The sequence below is a fragment of the Pararge aegeria genome, chromosome 13 (genome assembly GCF_905163445.1).
Source record: "Pararge aegeria chromosome 13, ilParAegt1.1, whole genome shotgun sequence".
Classification (NCBI taxonomy): Eukaryota; Metazoa; Arthropoda; class Insecta; order Lepidoptera; family Nymphalidae; genus Pararge; species Pararge aegeria.
In genome coordinates, this window is record NC_053192.1 from 15,123,883 (window position 1) to 15,141,712 (window position 17,830).

Here is a 17,830-nt window from a genome sequence, read left to right on the forward strand (position 1 = left end):
TGTGTTATGGGTACTAAGATGATAGATGAATATTTTTATGAATAATATACATAAATACTTATAATATACAGATAAACACCCAGACACTGAAGAACATTCATGTTCATCACAATAACATTTTCCAGTTGTGGGAATCGAACCCACGGCCTTGGATTCAGAAAGCAGTGTCGCATATGGCCCACTGCGCCAGTCGGCCATATGTTTTTTAATTACTGGGTTTCAGTGTATATTTGGCCCTGCCTCCCTCCTATCTCAGTAAGTACCAATGCATGTCTCTGGGATGTGAGACAGCTCTGTGCCATATTTAGTCGATGCAGCAGTTGAGCCGAGCATAGGTAACAAACAAACAGACAGACACATTTTCACATTACTAATATTAGTATGGATGATATTGCTTACGTAAGTCAACTATCAAAATATTAGGACAATAGCTAGTGCATCGCAAGATCAAAGACCGCACTACAGTTTGATATAAACCAGACATCACGATTTAATTACCTATATGATCTAAAAGCAAACCACTTGTAAGTGTTGATAATATAATTTACCGGAATTAAATAATAAGTCAATCTTTAAAGAAGAATGTATATTTAATGAAGAATGCCTATAATGACTACGCTGGGCACACGGGTTGGTGATCGCAGTAGATTGTAATAATAGCACAGAGTATGCTGTTGACCGTAGTCAAACTCAAAGTCATCTATACACATATATATACTAGCGGACCCCAGCGCCATCTGTCGAGCTGATTTGTGAATCTAAACGATCCAGGGTGCCACCCAAACGCATACCAAAAAATTCATTCAAATCGGTCCAGCCGTTTAGGAGGAGTTCAGTGACATACACACATGAATAGATGACTTTGAGTTTGATACTTTGAGATATAAATATACAAATATAAATAATATAGAAATAAATACATATATGTATGTATGATACATATTTGTATGTATTTATTTCTATATTATTTATATTTGTATTAGCTATTTATGTATTATCGTTTTTATATGTAATTGATATAGATCATGTTATGACATTTTTTTTAAATATTGCACTATCCCGTTTCCATAATCATTTATTTTTTTCTTTCATTAAGGGTTGTCTGGAGGATATCGCTTAAAGCGATAAGATCGCCATTGCGCATTTTCAATTTTAATTAATTGTTTGCAATAAAGAATTTATCTATCTATCTATAATCTTAATATTATAAATGCGAAAGTGTGTTTGTTTGTCCGTCAATATCGCAGCGACAGAGCAACGTGAATTAGTTGATGTGAATTTTTGCAGTGGATTTGTGAAAAACCGTAATAAACACGGAGAAGAAAGCGTGCAGCAACAAACAAATAGGATATCACTGGATCCATAGATAGTTTATACAGCTTGTGTCACCTGTATATATTATCTATGGCTAGTACCTAAATTTATATTGTATCTCGTCCAACAGATATGGCGCTCGCCTGTTCCTGGGCATCGGCATGTTAATCAACTCGGTGTTCGGGCTTCTGGTTCCGATAGCCGCTGAGGCTGACTATAAATGGCTGATCTTAGTTCGGTTCATCCAGGGCTTGGGAGAGGTATGTTTTTAATTTAAAAAATCGTTAATTACAGGTATTTTGATGTGTATCTTTTGGTGACTTGCCAGTGGAGGCAAGTCCAAACCACCGCGTCAAAGATGCGACCTTATCGTTCAAGATTGCGTCAAGCGTGCAACCAATTACAAGAAACGCACGTTCGTGAAAGTCCGGTGGTTGGTCGGGCCCTCGCTTAAAAAGGACCTGATGCCGTCACATCAAATGACATGACGCTCTCTTATGCCGTCATGCTAACGCTCTCGACTTTATTGTATTTGTGCACGCTTGTATTACAGATTATAATATATACTAACGGCCAGTTTTATACAACGACCTAAAATGATTAACGAAACTCAATTCTTACTTATTATTTACTCCACTCCACAGCGTGGAGGGTCTAATCCCTTTATCTCAGCTCGGATAAGTGAGAACGTCTATGCCCAGCAGTGCAATGAACCATTAATAAGATAATTTTTTTCTTCTACAGGGTCCAATTGTACCGTGCTCTCACGCCATGTTGGCTAAATGGATCCCGCCGAACGAAAGGAGTCGGATGGGTGCAGCTGTATATGCCGGTAAGTAGACAAACTTTTAAGAGATTTCCTAAATCTTGGTAATATTCCTCAGCAAACCACGAATTAAGTAATGGGTTCTATTCAAGGAAAGAATACAAATAAATATTCTGTAATGATTTATTTGGTTTGCAATTTATAATACTAATCTGAAACAACCATAGAAGGGATAAATATGCTTTAAAAGCTACAATGAAAAATTACGGATTTCATTTTACTCCTATAATTAAATAAATAAATAAATATACTATGACAATACATACATCACCATCTAGCCCAAAATTAAGCGTAGCTTGTGTTAGGGGTACTAAGATGACGGATGAAAACTTTTACTTATAAACACCCAGACACGGAAAAACTTTCATGATCATCACACAAACTTTTTCCAGTTGTGGGAACCCAAACCACGGCCTTGGACTCAAAAAGCAGGGTCGCTGTAAACTGCGCCAATCAGCCGTCAAATATAGAAAATATTATCGTGAAATTAATCCGCACCGCACAGCATGAAAGCTTTGTAGGACCTCTGTATCTTTACTCCGTCCTTTGGCTAAATGCTCTATGGTTTGTTGCAGGCGCTCAGTTCGGCACAGTTATATCAATGCCTCTGTCGGGTCTGCTCTCCGCGTACGGTTTCGCTGGCGGCTGGCCGTCCATATTCTACGTGTTTGGTCTCATAGGCACTGTCTGGTGTTTCGCTTTCCTGTTCTTCGTCTCCGAGGACCCGGAAAACTGTCCCAGGATCAAGGAGGCAGAGAAGAAGTACATCCTCAGCTCGCTGTGGGGAGCTGCTGGATCTAGCGTGAGTATTGATGCTTTTTTGAAAATTTTCATAATCTTTCTTAACTTAAGAATAGGTAAGATAGGCCTATATTCCATAAGTTGCTGTCGATGAAATATTGGAGATGTAGTTAAATGATACGAACACAATCTATTATCTAAAATTTTAGGACACGTTGCGTAGGTACATACAACCTGTAAATGAATAAATTATGTACGTGCCTGTGCCTCGCTGCGGTGGTTTCGAGGACGTTTTAGATTTTATTTAGTTTTAAATAGTTTATTTTAGGTTATATTTATAAAACAATTATTTTAAAGAATTATGTACTGTCTCTGTTAATTATCTGTTAAACCGAAAACCTAATAGTTTTTGAGTAAACCACTGCCATAGTTTTTACTGGAAGAAATCAGATACAGCCTATACATCACATGAATGTTACTGTATTAGGTATGCGTCGCATAGCGTAGGTACTATGCTCATGTCGTTCTTTTATCTTCAATAGGATTGTCACTAGCTGACCCGTGCAATTTCGTCTGCACAAAATCACTACCGGAAAACACGAATAAAATGACATTTTCTAAAAAATAATCCTAGCTAGATCGATTTATCGCCCCCAAAAACCCATGTATACTAAATTTCATGAAAATCGTTGGGGCCGATTCCGAGATTCCAATTATATATATACAAGAATTGATCGTTTAAAGATATAAGATAGGTAAACACTTAGAATGTTTTGAATTCGATTGTATGGAAAAATTCTTATGAAATATACTTATGCATCCATCAACATTATTTCTTAATTCGGTTACACGTTGTATAAGTAATAAGAACGACAAGAGTAAAATATTCTTGTTTTGAAATTATGAAAAAAAAACTAATAATAAATAAATAAAAAAAGTGACAGTTTCCATCAGCCTTTCAATACCTACCGTATATTTCTAAATGCTATTAAATATACTATTGAGAAGTTTTAATATCGAAAAAACTTTATTTTTTAACAGTCACCGCCCATACCCTGGACCAAGATTCTGATGTCCATGCCATTCTGGGCTATAATGTTGGCGCACATGGGCCAGAACTACGGCTACGAGACCCTGATGACAGAGTTGCCAACCTTCATGAGACAAGTCCTGCATTTCTCCATCAAAGATGTAAGTTTACCTGTACTCATTAGTTGTTTAATCTCCAAAAACATTGTCGTTATACCCTTCAAAGCTACAAAGAAAGATAAAGAATAAAAGAGATACTTAAAAGTTTGAAGAAATTTTCGTATTCCTTAATGTACTTACTCATAAAAATATAATTGTAAGCGGCAGTGGGTAGGACTTCATTTTCGGTGGGCTGAGTTCAAATCCTTGCACGCACCTACTTTTCCAAGTTACGTGTAAACACACGTAGCAAGCAATTAAAATATCACTAGTTTCAACGGTGAAGGAAAACATCGTGAGGAAACCTGCATGCCTGAGATCTTTCCATAATGTTCTCAAAGGTGTGTGTGGTATCCGCTAATCCGACCTGGCCAGTGTGGTGGACTACAGCCTTAACAAGGGGTTAAGGCCGTAGTCCACCACGCTCATTGTGGGAGGAGACCCGTGCCCTGTAGCAAGCCGGTTCGATATGATGATAAATAAATAATAAATAAATAAATATACTACGACAATACACACATCGCCACCTAGCCCCAAATTAAGCGTAGTGTTTATGAATAATATACATAAATACTTAGAATATACATATAAACGCCCAGACACTGAAAACATTGATCACACAAACATTTTCCAGTTGTGGGAATCGAACCCACTGCCCACTGCGTCAATCGGCTGTCAATCAAGTCAAGATAGAGATAATAAGCCAAACATAGGTAACAAACAAACAGACACTCTTTCTGATTTATAATATTAGTATGGATTGCTCTCCGAAGCACGTTGTTCGAGACCACCAATTTCGCAATTAGAATATACATATAAACACCCAGACACTGAAAAACATTCATGCTCATCACACAAAAATTTTCCAGTTGTGGGAATCGAACCCGAACCCTTGGACTCAGAAAGCAGGGTCGCTGCAAACTGCACCAATCGGCTGAAAGTGATGATGATTATGATGATTAATCATCATTAAGAAGTTATGCTTGAAAGTGATGTCGAAGTCTTAACCACGCACGTGATATATAATTAAATATATATTGACGACCCCTCTGGCGCAGCGGTAAGCTGTGATTTTATTTGGAAGGTCCCCGGTTCGTAAATCTTAATATATATAAATCTCTTGTCACGATGTTTGTCCGCGATGGACCCCTAAACAACTTAACCGATTTTAAATTATATTGGCACCGTGAGCAGTCTGTTCCAACTTAAGAGATAGGATAGTTTAGATTTTTAATTATAGTCGCAATTTTATTATATTGCAAATTATTTTTCTATAATTAATTGACAGTCACATGTTATATATATATAATACTACTATACTAATTTATGGCTTAGCGATACTGAATGCTTTAAATACAAAATCAATCGCAGACGAAGTCGCGGGCAACAGCTAGTATAATATATAATGTTAGCAAAACTGCCAGTGACTGTATGTTTCAAAAAAACGGATCCTAGGCTTTCCCCATATTATGCATTAGATATGTGTGAGCTATTTAACATCTCTGTGGAATTCAACTTGACAGACTTGATCTTCCAAAGTGCTAAGAAAGCTTTAATGTTTTGACCTCCTTGACGCATCCCCGGGCAGGAGCAATTTGAGAATTTACTATTTCTGAATTCTCTCTGGTCTGGTCCGGTGAGTTTTCGGCCGTGGCTAGTTACCACCCTACCGACAAAGACGTGCCGCTAACCACTGTAGCGTTTCGGGACGACGTCGCGTAGAAGGTTAGTTGTCAGGCTAGCCCGTTACCATCTTAGTGTTTAAACACACTATACCGAAAATACGCGACCGAAGCTCAGCGTGACTACGCCTGCAATGTATTTTATTAACTGATGACACACCAAACCGAAATCACGTCGCGACAGCCGAACTTCGGTCGGGCGTAAGTTCGGCAGCGATTCGGCGGCAATGTTTTGTATAGCAACACATTATAAACCTCAAAAATAACAACGGAACCTTAAGAAGATCACTTCGTTTTGCGTACTGTGTAGATAACACGGCACGACGCCACGACAACGCTTGAGACACTGAATACCCACCACACAAAGTTACACAACTGAATTTCTGCCGCGTAATTTCGGCTCTTATCGTGTGTCATATCAGCCGAATGCGTTGGAACGTAAAATCAGCCATGGAACTTCGGTCGCGTATTTTCGGCATAGTGTGTTTAAACACTTACGACTTCATAATCACTTACATCAGGTGAGATTGCAGTCGAGGCCTAACTTGTAGTGGAATAAAAACAGAACAAAACTACCTACGTATTTAAATAACGAACCAGTTCAGTAGACGATTTCGGTACCATTAATCATCTGGGCTGTCAAGAGGTCAAAGGCTGAATTGTCAATTGACCACTGAATCACAACGTACCTACTTCTGCGCTGGCGTCAAATTACACTGCACTGGGAAAATATCACATTTACCTACGTAATTAATCGAATTTAACGTCAAAGGAAAATGTACCTAACACGCCTGGAGTTAGGGTCCCAAATTACGCACTAGTGTTTTTTTTTTTTTTTACAAACGCTCCGCCATAAGCGCTGGCTGTATAAATGCGCCTTATTTTAGCTTTAAAACACGCCTGGAGTTAGGGTCGCAAATTACGCACTAGTTTTTTTTTTTTTTAGAAACGCTCCGCCATAAGGGCTAGCTGTATAAATGCGCCTTATAAGGCTTTAAAATAAGGCGACTATATAGTTTAACTTCTCAATATAGTTAATATTTTTAGATACTCCTTTTTTGCTAATACAATAAATAAAATTAATAAGTAAGCCATTCACTACAATATCACTACCATGGCTAGCATGGGCTGGAGACAGTTATCTCCCCGGGGAAATGATAAAAATGTATTTTCTCCCACAGCTTTTACTCTCAAAGCCCTGGCGCCCAAGTGAAAATAATATATGTGTAATAATAAACGGGGGTAAACTTTTTCTGTTCCATGTTCCCTTGCCTTAGCAGGAGGACACGTTAATTATCCCACCTTTGCTAAATGGGAAAATGGGAAACAGTTTGTAGGCTAGCAACTTTCCGCGGGTGTGAGAGTTGAAACGTGCGCAGGGCATTTTCAATGTTTTTGGACACTATGCAATAATGTCCGAATTTGGGTTCTGGTTTTTTTCTTCTTTTAATGGCGACGATGTGTTGCTTACCTCGGGACCGTTAATTATTACGATAAAAAAATTATGTTTTTTAATAAGTTATTAATTTTATAGTTTTTTTTTGTCTACAAATAAATCTCTAGCAAATCAATGAATGCTCTTGTTCCAGAACGGTTTCGTATCAGCTCTTCCGTACCTGTGCATGTGGCTCTTCTCAATGTTCATATCAGTAGTGGCAGACTGGATGCTGTCCAGCGGACGGTTCAACCACACGCAAGTCAGGAAGATCATCAACAGTATCGGTACGTTTATTTATTTTAATTTAAAAATCTTTATTGCTTAGTATGGGATAAATAAAAAAAAAATCGGTTGTCTGTAAAGTCGGTTTACTGATGATAGTTGAACGTGACAACGTCAAAAGAAAATACTGATGGAATGGTGGCATTTTTCAAAAGAAAATTTTAATTTAATGAGCGACAGAGAGGCAGATGTCGAACGCTGCCGAACGCGGAGTCCGATTGTGCCTCTTTGTCGCACGTTCCGCGCTCTCGCTTTCACTTCAAGGCTTAAATTGAACGCGATGCGTGCAGCCGGCTCCATCGAATTATAAGACTTTGTCACGTCAATATACATTAAAAAAAAATTAGAGGTAAAAGGCGACCTTATCACTAAAAGTGATCTCTTCCAGGTAATCTAAACGATAGGAATACACATGAGAGACGGGAAATAACGAATCGGGAATGTTTATTAAATGCAACCATCTTCATCATTAATATTAAGAAAGAAAGAGAAAGAAAAGAAATAAAAGAGATAGTTGAAAGTTTGATGAAATTTTCGTATTCCTTTTGATACTGTATAATAATATCATTGTACCTAATTCCAAAACGGATTTAACAAACGCATTATCTCTATAATGGCGTGAATCATTAAACATCATCCATGATCAGCTGTTCTGGTCCATCCATTGGCGGCATTGTAGTTTAAATCCAGTGCAGAATGGGTTTTTTATTATTATCAAGGCATTACCTGCCCACTTCAGGGCCCGTGGACCCTTGCAGACTGAGAAAGGTGAAGACCCTAGTCCACCACGCCGTGCTGGTCAAATGTGGATTGGAAGACTTGACACGCCATTGGAATATTGTGTAAAACTCTCATGCATGTAGGTTTCCTCACGATGTTATCGAACCGATATTATAATACGGATGAATAAGCTGTATGGTCAATAATCTTTGCCTGTCCTGAAGGGAACAAGCAAAAAACAACAAACACTGTAAGAACTGTCCGTTTAGTAAGGTTACAGTCTACAGGTAAAATAAATGTGAACGGACTGTAGTGGCGCGATGCATAAATAATTGATCTTTTCAGAAATATTTTTTATCGATTTTCTCATTATTTTTCCTTACGATCGATATAAAAAGTATTATGTTCTACTCGGGACCACACCCGTTCACACACGAGATACCTATATATTGATTGAGGGTGAGTTTAACAACATACTATTTATTTCCAGGTGAATACGGTCCAGCGATAGGGTTGTTCATCGCAGCGCACACGGGCTGCAACCCCGCCGCGACTGTCGCGGTGTTAGCCATCGGTGTTGGGTTCAACGGCGGCATATATTCCGGTTTCAAGGTCAGTTTCATTTGTTCGAACGATAGAATTATGGATATAAAAAGTACCTACACCTCGTTTCACTCCTCCATGCTATATAAATAGTATGGTTGGAAAGGGGGTAAAAATACTAAGACACCACCCCATTCGAAGTACCCTTCGTCCACCCTTCAAATTAAGAAGAATGATTTATTATATTATTAAGAAAAATTTCAATTAATTTATTTATTGTTATAAGGTACTCCAAACAGGTAATAACTAAAGGTAGTTCTAAATATAAGTAACTAGCCGTCCCCGCCCGCTTCGCTGGGCGAATTTTCAAAGGAAATAAATTAAATTTTATTCATCATTTTTATTTTTTATTTTTTTGCGTTTTTTGTTAATTTTTATTTTTTTTTATTTATATTTTTTTTTTTTGCTTTTTTTGTTAATTTTTATTTTTTTTTATTTATATTTTTTTTTGCTTTTTTTGTTAATTTTTATTTTTTTTATTTAGATTTTTTTTTTCCTTTTTTTGTTAATTTTTTTTTTTTTTTTCTGAAATTTAAATTATTTTTCGCATACATATCGACTAAAAATTGACTAAATACTGATCTAAAATAATGCAAATGATTGTGGTTATTATGACGAACCATAATTCTAAAAGCGTAAAATGACATAGCTGATACAGTTTTATTTTGAATTGGCTGTCTAGAAACAGGATTGACTTGTGGAATATCTATTGAATATCCGTCATCTCCGTAACAAAAAATTAAAGGATATTGTAAACAATCATAAGAACGGTGTATTTCATTTATACGTTGAAGAGTATTGTTACGAAGATTAAGGACGATGTCTCTTTTATTAAATTCTTGCCCAACCATTAATACGGCAACTTCATTTGAAGTGGGTGCATTATATCTTCGCGTATGTTGATCAACAGGTTTTTTATCTGATCGTATAATAATTCTTAAATCAACACAATCACGTGGGACACATTCAATAGCCGATTTAAAATTTTGTACATAGATATTATTCTGATGAAGCATCAATTGAAGTTTTGTTATTAAATCGTTGTCAATATTATCGATATTGTTACATCTAGTTTGAGCTTGACGATTCAAGTCTTCTATGAAATAAACTTGTAAAAACTTTTCTTCATTTACTTCAACAGGATAAATACTACCAATAGTATGATAAACTTGTCCTTGAACTTTAAACGTAGGCATGTATGTATCATTAAAAATTTTAGAAGCTCTGAATGACGTCATTTGAAATGCAGCAGTATATCTCCGTATATTTTCAAGAAAATGTTTGGACTTGGTGTGTAATCCTTTTATTAAATAGTAAAGTGGTTGAGGAGGTTGTAAAATTGGAGGTAGAGATACTTTTCCACCCAAACAACAAATTGAAGAACATTCATCTTTCCACCGTAACGCAGAACAATATGAGCAAATTAGTGACATCTTTCCAATATAGAAAGTAGAATCACTCTCATAACTAATTCTTATGTCATAATTAAATGCACTATTTTTTTTTTGCCTTCCCCATGAAGATTGATTGTATGGTCTAGAATCATTACTATTATTGTTATTGTTGTTTCTGATATTACTTGCATCATTATTATTATTATTATTGTTGTCATTGATATTATTTTCTCTAATTTCTTCATTATTTATATCGTTGTTGTTGACAATATTTTCGTCAATTGCTTCATCGACAAATTGTTGTGATCGTACTATTTTTTGTCTCTTCGTTTTACGTGTCGATCGGCCAATTTGAGTTTTTCTTTTTTTCGCCATAATTTCACTATTTTTACGCAATTTATAAATATTTTATATTCGATTTATAAATAAACTTATTATCACAAATGATAAATTAATATATATCTTATTAAAAGATATCTCCTTATCCACTTTTTCACCTACTCTTCCTTCTATGACTTCTTCGTCTTCTATCTCAGTTGATTCCGTCGCGATGTTTTTTTCATCTGTTGGGGTTGTATTAAAATTAAATTTATTTGTTATGTTTTATATAAGTATCTCAATCAACAAATAGAAAATTACTTTTTAATTTCCACTCCTGCTGTTGTTTAGCCTGTTTAACCAAACGCATCATTCGTTCTTGTTCTTTTCTCTCAAAATAAGTTCGTATTTCTTGAAAGTATAATAAAGCGTTATAAATTCTGTCAATTAACGATTTCTAGATAAATTTAAATAATTTTTATTACATTCATAATTAACTCTTAAACTTTATCATCACTTTATTTTATTTTTTATGCACATTCACCTCTCTAATCTCTGCAAAGGAAAATTCACTTATATTATCGTATTCTTCAAAGCAACTTAAAGTGATTCGGACTGTTGTGAAACATCCAATATAAGACTTTCTTGATTCTTTTGATAGTTAATGTCAAATTATTAATAAAAATTTGTAATTTACAATTTAATTATATATCAATATATTTTACAAATCATTACTTACCTAAAGTTTGAGCTTTTATCTCATGAGATCAGTTTTTAGAACCAAACACATAGTCAGCACACAAACATAAACTTTCAATACTTTCTCTGTCTGACATTTTTATTTCACTTCTCAACCGCTTATGAACTGACGTTTTATCATAAAATTAATAAGGTTATATAAAAACAAATGAAATTAATTAAATAAAAAAAAATAAAACAATTGACTTTAACCTTTTCTATTTAAACAATTAAAAAATAATCATTTGGAGTCTGTAGAAGTTACAGTTTGGAAACATAAATTTAATATTCTCACACCCACCCCCCCAATCCCTATTGGAAATAGAATTTCGTAAAATCCTATTTGAGATGATTTCTGCATGACAAATAAAAGATTACTACCAAATTTAAAGTCTATAGAGGTTACAGTTTTGAAATAGAAATTTCACATTTTAACACCCACCACCGCAATCTTTTTTGGCGGTGGGTTCTTGTAAAATCCGCTCTTAAATCATTTCTGCATCACATATAGACGACTCTAGCTAAATTTGGAGCCTGTAGGAGCTACGGCTTAAAAAATAAAAAATTTCATTGTTAAATCACCCCCGCAACCCCCTGTGGGGTGGGCTACCGTAAAATTCGTTCATAGACTATTTCTACATCTCTTACAGAAGATTCCTACCAAATTTGGAATTTATAGGAGCTATAGTTTAAAAACGGGAATTGTTCATTGTTAACGCCCCCGCAATCCCCTTTGGGGAATGAATTTCTTAAAATCCGTTTTTAGTTGACCTCTACATAACGAAAGTAATATTCCTACCAAGTTTCACATTTCTAAGTCCTATAGTTCCCAAGATTTCGTGATGAGTAACTATAGAAATTGGAATACTTCGATTATCATCGAAATTTTTAACGTTTTAGCAGACTTTTTTAAAATTTTCTTACATATAAACATTCTCATGACAATTCTGAAGACAACAAAAAAAAAATTAACCCAATCGGTCCAGCCGTTCTCAAGTGATACTCGATCATAGATACGGCATTTTATTTTTATCAAAAAATGAAAGTGGGTGTGCAGGGGTGCGTGGGAGTTAGTGGGTGGATGCGTGGAAGTTTGTAAGTAGATTCTTAGCTGAATGTAAAAGAACATTATCCGTTCAGTAAACTCCGTTGAAATCCATGAAAACAAAAGAATCAAGAGAAAACGTTTTTATTAGCGGGATAAATGTTCATAAAAGTAAAACAGCAATAAAAAAATGAAGGAACGTTAGAATTCGAAAAATAAATAGCCATAAACCATCTAGGAAAAATTTCGCATCGAATGGTGGTAGTTTCATGTCGATACGATCAGTGGTTTAAGCGTGATTGAGCCTCAAAGGAACACCATTTTCATTATATATATATAGATAACAAGTTTTGTTCTAAGCTAAAACCCAAAGTATGTGTACACAATTTGGAATTGAATTACTTAAACAAAAAGTAAAAATGAAATTATAGTTGAAACAAAAAATAAGCACTCAAAAAAATTATAACTATAATTGAAAATCCTAACTTTAATGACTTGAAATTTACTCGTGTAATTGCGTGCGTATGAATTATTTTTTAATATACTGTTGGATGGTAGCGTTATCCTGTGGCCACATTAATCCGCGAACCCATTTGACCTTTAATGTTAGCACAGCAATCTGATCTGCCAGTATACGAAGTGAATATATCCTCGCGATATACTAGCTCGTTTAATTGACGGCTTAGACCCGAGTTAATATTAATTGATCTATCGTAAATATACCTACAATTTGTTACAATTCCAGGTGAATCACTTGGACATCTCACCGCGGTTCGCCGGCATTTTGATGGCGTTCACCAATTGCCTCGCCAACCTCACTGGTCTGCTCGCGCCAATCGTCGCGGGATACATCATTGAGGGCAAAGTACGTAACATTCCATGATTAAACACTTTATAGACAGCTTGTACTTACCTACGTGACATTCTGATCTCCTAGTAGGTTTTTTTTTCCTATGACAAGTTTGCCCAGGACTGGAACCTCGGGTCTCTTTATTCATCATCGTCATCATTTTAGCCTGCGGATGTACACTGCTGAACATAGGCCTTTCCCAAGAAGCGCCACCACACCCGGTCCTCAGCCTTCCTTATCCACCCACTCTCCGTCACTCTCTTTTTGTCGTCGGTCGATCGTGCGTTCCACACTACGCTTGCTTGTTCGTGGTCTCCACTCTAGAACTTTCTGATCCAACTGCCATCGCACCTACGACAAGCATGGCCTGCCCATGACATTTCAACTCACTGACATGGATCTCCTCGTTTCTAATTCCACCTTCAGGGAAACTCCCAACATAGCCCTTTCTATAGCTCGTTGAGTGAACTCAAATTTGTGGTTCAGACCATTCGTGATCGTCCACGTTAAGCGTCATACAAATACAAATAAAAAGAAAACAACTAATAATTTCTCCATTTTGTTTAGCCCACGCAAGCCCAATGGAGGATAGTATTCTACATAGCAGCCTGCATCTACATCTTCTGCGCAACATTCTACAACATCTTCGGCTCAGGAAGGAGACAGGAGTGGGACAACCCGGCCGAAGACGAGGCGATAGCGAAGAAGGCTGCAGCGAAAAAGGCGACCAAGTTAGAGAAGAAAACCGCCAGCAACCAGAACACAGCGGAAACCGCACAATAGCACGTTTAAAACACGCTCGGCACACGCAACTGGCAACACCGATTTGTAACTGGTAACCCTTAATAGCAACTGGCAACATTTATACTGCAATTAGTCATTTCAATTGTAACTGGCAACACCCTAAAAAAAATTTATTGGGCAGTCCCTTTGCAAGCCACATTTAACTGTCTGTCAATTAGTGTTGTATCTACAGCTTCTAAATGCCACAGACAAAATTTAAACATACACTAAAGGACCTGAAAAGATGAAAGTAAAAGTTTTTTTTTTACTAGAAGTGCTCAGATGAACATCATAGAACTTGCATCCGTAAATTGAGTTTAAAAAGAAAAAGGTTTTTTTAAAGGGAATCTTTAACTTAATACAAAATAAGGAGATAGCTCTGAAATAAAGAGAGCGCTATAATATGAAAAAATTAAATAAAAAATTGTAGAATAAGTTACTATATATTTTCATAGGTTAGCCATGTTTTAAATCCGAATCCGGGGCCTATTAGTAAAAGTCGTTTTTTAACCCGAAAACGAGTTTGCTTATACATAAATTTAACTTATTTAACGCACGTCTTAGGAACTAAAAGCCTTTTTTTAACTTTGATGTTACCCATTTCTCTAGTTAAGGTTGTGTATGCTTTGAGCGCAAATAATACGATTACGAATTCCAAGTTTTGAAAATTGTAGGTAAAACTGTAGTGTGCAAATGTTGTAGATATTATTTTGTTGTAGATTTTATATTTTAACATGAAGGAAATCATGGTTAGGAATACTGCATGCCTGAGAGTTCTCCTAATGTTCTCAAAAGCGTGTGAAGTCCATCCATTCGGCTAGCGAAGTGGACTGCGGCCTAAACCCTTCTTATTCCAGGAGACCTGTGCCCTGTATTGGGCCTGCAATGAGTTGCTAATTTTTTTTTTTTCCTGTTTTTGCTTTTTAGTTAAAAACATAAGAGACGCACATCAAAAAGGCTGTGATAGAATCTTGTGTAACGCCTCATTCACATGGTGATAGTATCTAGTCTCATATATGCCTACTCGCACGATAATCGAAGTGTTATAAAAACCAAAACCAAAATGAATGGTATGTACGACCACACATGGATACGTATGCAACGTATTTGAATATTATGCTGCAGGAGAGGCGAGAACTATCTCCATGTAAATGAAGCTTGATGCAATTTGGAATTCGTTATCGCGTCATTATATTTAAACATGCTATTTATTTATTAAATATATCATAATTGTTATAATAAGTACCATACAAGTATTGTCCATAATTTTATAGTTTGAGAATAGAATAATAGAGACGCGTGAAAGGTGTAAATGACGATGGGTCCAAAAGGTTTTTTATTACAAAAAAAAAAAAAAAGAGTTACCGTCCTAGCCAGTGACTTCACAAAACCTCGCATCCGCAACTAGAAAGTAAATTTTGATAAAAAAAGAAAAATAATTTATATAATTTTGACTTGGTATTCCAATTTCAATTTTGCAGATACTCGAATACAGTGTAGAAAAAAGAATAAAACGGCAAAGACAAAATAATATTTTAGATTATATTCAAAACGTAAACTTATTTAACACACAAGTTTTGATGGATGTAATTTTTTTATTATTATAGATACTATAGAATCGACTTTGTAGATACGAATATATTATTTTTCTTTCGTCAATGATTGCCAAACAGTAAATATAATTGCTGTCATATAAAAATAGCACTGACTGGTCTACTGCTCATTGGAAGACTCATATTGGATAAGATGCGTCTCTCTTATTGCTTTATGTGCTACACTTAGGTTTGATGTTTATTACGCTAAATAAATAATCATTAACTAATGTAGGCGCATTTTTCACTAAGTTAAGTATCGTTTATGCTAGACCGTGGCGGAAACCACCGTGCTGACGTTGAAATATTTGCGCCAAGTTTTATTGTGGGCGCTGGATACGGCTCGTTCGAAGTATTGACGGTGCAGCATAAACTGCTTCATCATAAAATGTTCGTGAGGTTTCAGATTCGTGTCTCGTCTTTATCTTGTAAGGGGCACGGCTCGTTCCCGCCACGGTCTGTAATAAGGCATCCTTCACTAATGCGCAGGTTAATCGTCATTGTTATTTTTAGGTGACACCAACAATACCTAAATGAGTGAATTTATTTTCAGTCCCCCGTATCGCTTTAAGCGAGAGTTGCTGCGATGTTAGGGCCGATACACATGCGGCGGTATTTAGGTCGCCATCCTTCCGTTACGTCACACCCATGGAGGTTTAGAATAAGATACAATAAAATTACTATATTTGCTGGAATGTGGTACATATTTTGGTCTTTCAATAATCATTTGTGACTCCAAAACGCTAAACTGATTCAGTGGTATGCAAAAATTAGAATCAAACTTAAATTTTATACAAAACTTGGGCACTTCACACAGTCCACATCTGTTCAAAGATTCACTACTTAGTAAACTTAAAGTAGCAATATTTAGCCTTTGATTCCGCTGCGGCTTGTGGATTCATTTCAATAACGAAACGTTTATTCCGTATCGCAAATACTAAAATAAGATTATATTGAAGTGTTAGACAATCTTCCTCCAAGTAAATAACGCAACGGCGGCGTCGAAAACTCCGTCATATGTGTTCCGGCCTTCAAGCAGTAAAGATGTAATTTATTTATGGATTTAGATTTTACATAGTGCACGTGACGTCAAACGACGGTGTACACCCAGAGCTAATGTGATCATTCTGTTATTAATTTTAAGTAATTTTAAGCAGTTTTGTACAAACATTGCACACAAATTAAAATACTAGCGCAAATAAACGTAGAGTTAAAGCTGTTGAATTAAAAGTAAAAAATATAACGTTCTGAGACTTTCACTTTTTGCCAGTCTTGCCATCCTTTACGTCACTAAAAATTAGTTTTGGGCGCAAATAATATCATTTACTTACATTTTGTTAATATTTTGATGTTAAAAGTATTCTGAAATTATATTTTGTTAATTTGTGTGTAATGTTATTTTATTAAATAAATGAGAGCTTTCTATCGAATAAAAAAATACTGATGAATTAAAAAAAAAAATGGCAATCTTCTTAGCCAACAGCTACCACCATATAATGAGATATTTCTATGCCATTGAAATTCTATTAACATTTGTATACTCTACTTATAAAGTGTTAGAGAAATACAATGAAGTTTTTAATTTATCTTCCGTTTTATTTTTTCCTTATTACCCCAATTAACAACTCTAATACTCAAATCCAGTAAATTCGCAATACATATAATGTATTGAGCTCTTTGAATCTTTATATGGCTTTTCATGTACCTGTTAAGTTTCAAAGTCAAAGTCAAAAATAAAATTTGGGGAATATCGTAGTTTTATTTAATTCATACCCCTATAAGGTTTCTAGGTGACATTGTACCGAAATGCTTAAACGCTTGATAGCGCTTCCTTGTCGGTAGGGTTGTAACTAGCCACGGCCGAAACCTCCTCCTCCAGACTAGACCTGAGAGAACTAAAAATATTACAATTCCCAAACTGCCTACCCGGGTATCAGACATGAGATCTTGTCTTATAAGACCACTGCACTCTCCACTAAGCTGTTCATAGAAATAAAAGACAACATCAATGTCATATTATCAAAATTAAGCTTAATTTGCTATACTCCGCGAAAAGCAGGAGAATCTGTTCGGTGTAATTTATAATTTCTTCAATCCTTATACTCCACACCAAACAGATCTTCGGCAATATACCCTCTACGCACGTTTCGCTCCGAAACCGGAGCATCCTCAGGAGATGTCGACTTTACAATGAACAATTGTTAATTGAAAAATTCGCCAAATGTGTCGCCTTTTATACCTTTCTGACCCCCACCTTATCTATCTAAGCCCCTCCCACCTCATTAGTGCATTTGAATATGTTCTAATGAGGTGGCA

At 35.8% G+C, this 17,830-nt stretch overlaps 1 protein-coding gene across 2 annotated transcripts in view; it reads left to right on the forward strand.

Moving 5' to 3' along the window:
* The window catches only part of LOC120628654 (putative inorganic phosphate cotransporter), a 102,844-nt gene extending 85,744 nt beyond the window's left edge, over window positions 1–17,100 (forward strand). Inside the window, exons 4-11 of one of the 2 annotated variants that reach the window (XM_039897196.1) lie at window positions 1,445–1,574; window positions 2,059–2,146; window positions 2,716–2,942; window positions 3,923–4,072; window positions 7,341–7,473; window positions 8,682–8,803; window positions 13,035–13,154; window positions 13,707–13,922. In XM_039897196.1, the coding sequence (XP_039753130.1) occupies window positions 1,445–1,574; window positions 2,059–2,146; window positions 2,716–2,942; window positions 3,923–4,072; window positions 7,341–7,473; window positions 8,682–8,803; window positions 13,035–13,154; window positions 13,707–13,922 (1,186 nt within the window). Of the gene's footprint in view, window positions 1–1,444; window positions 1,575–2,058; window positions 2,147–2,715; window positions 2,943–3,922; window positions 4,073–7,340; window positions 7,474–8,681; window positions 8,804–13,034; window positions 13,155–13,706 lie in introns of both variants that reach the window. The other variant, XM_039897195.1, reaches the window with a different exon arrangement.
* Window positions 17,101–17,830: the final 730 nt, after the last annotated feature.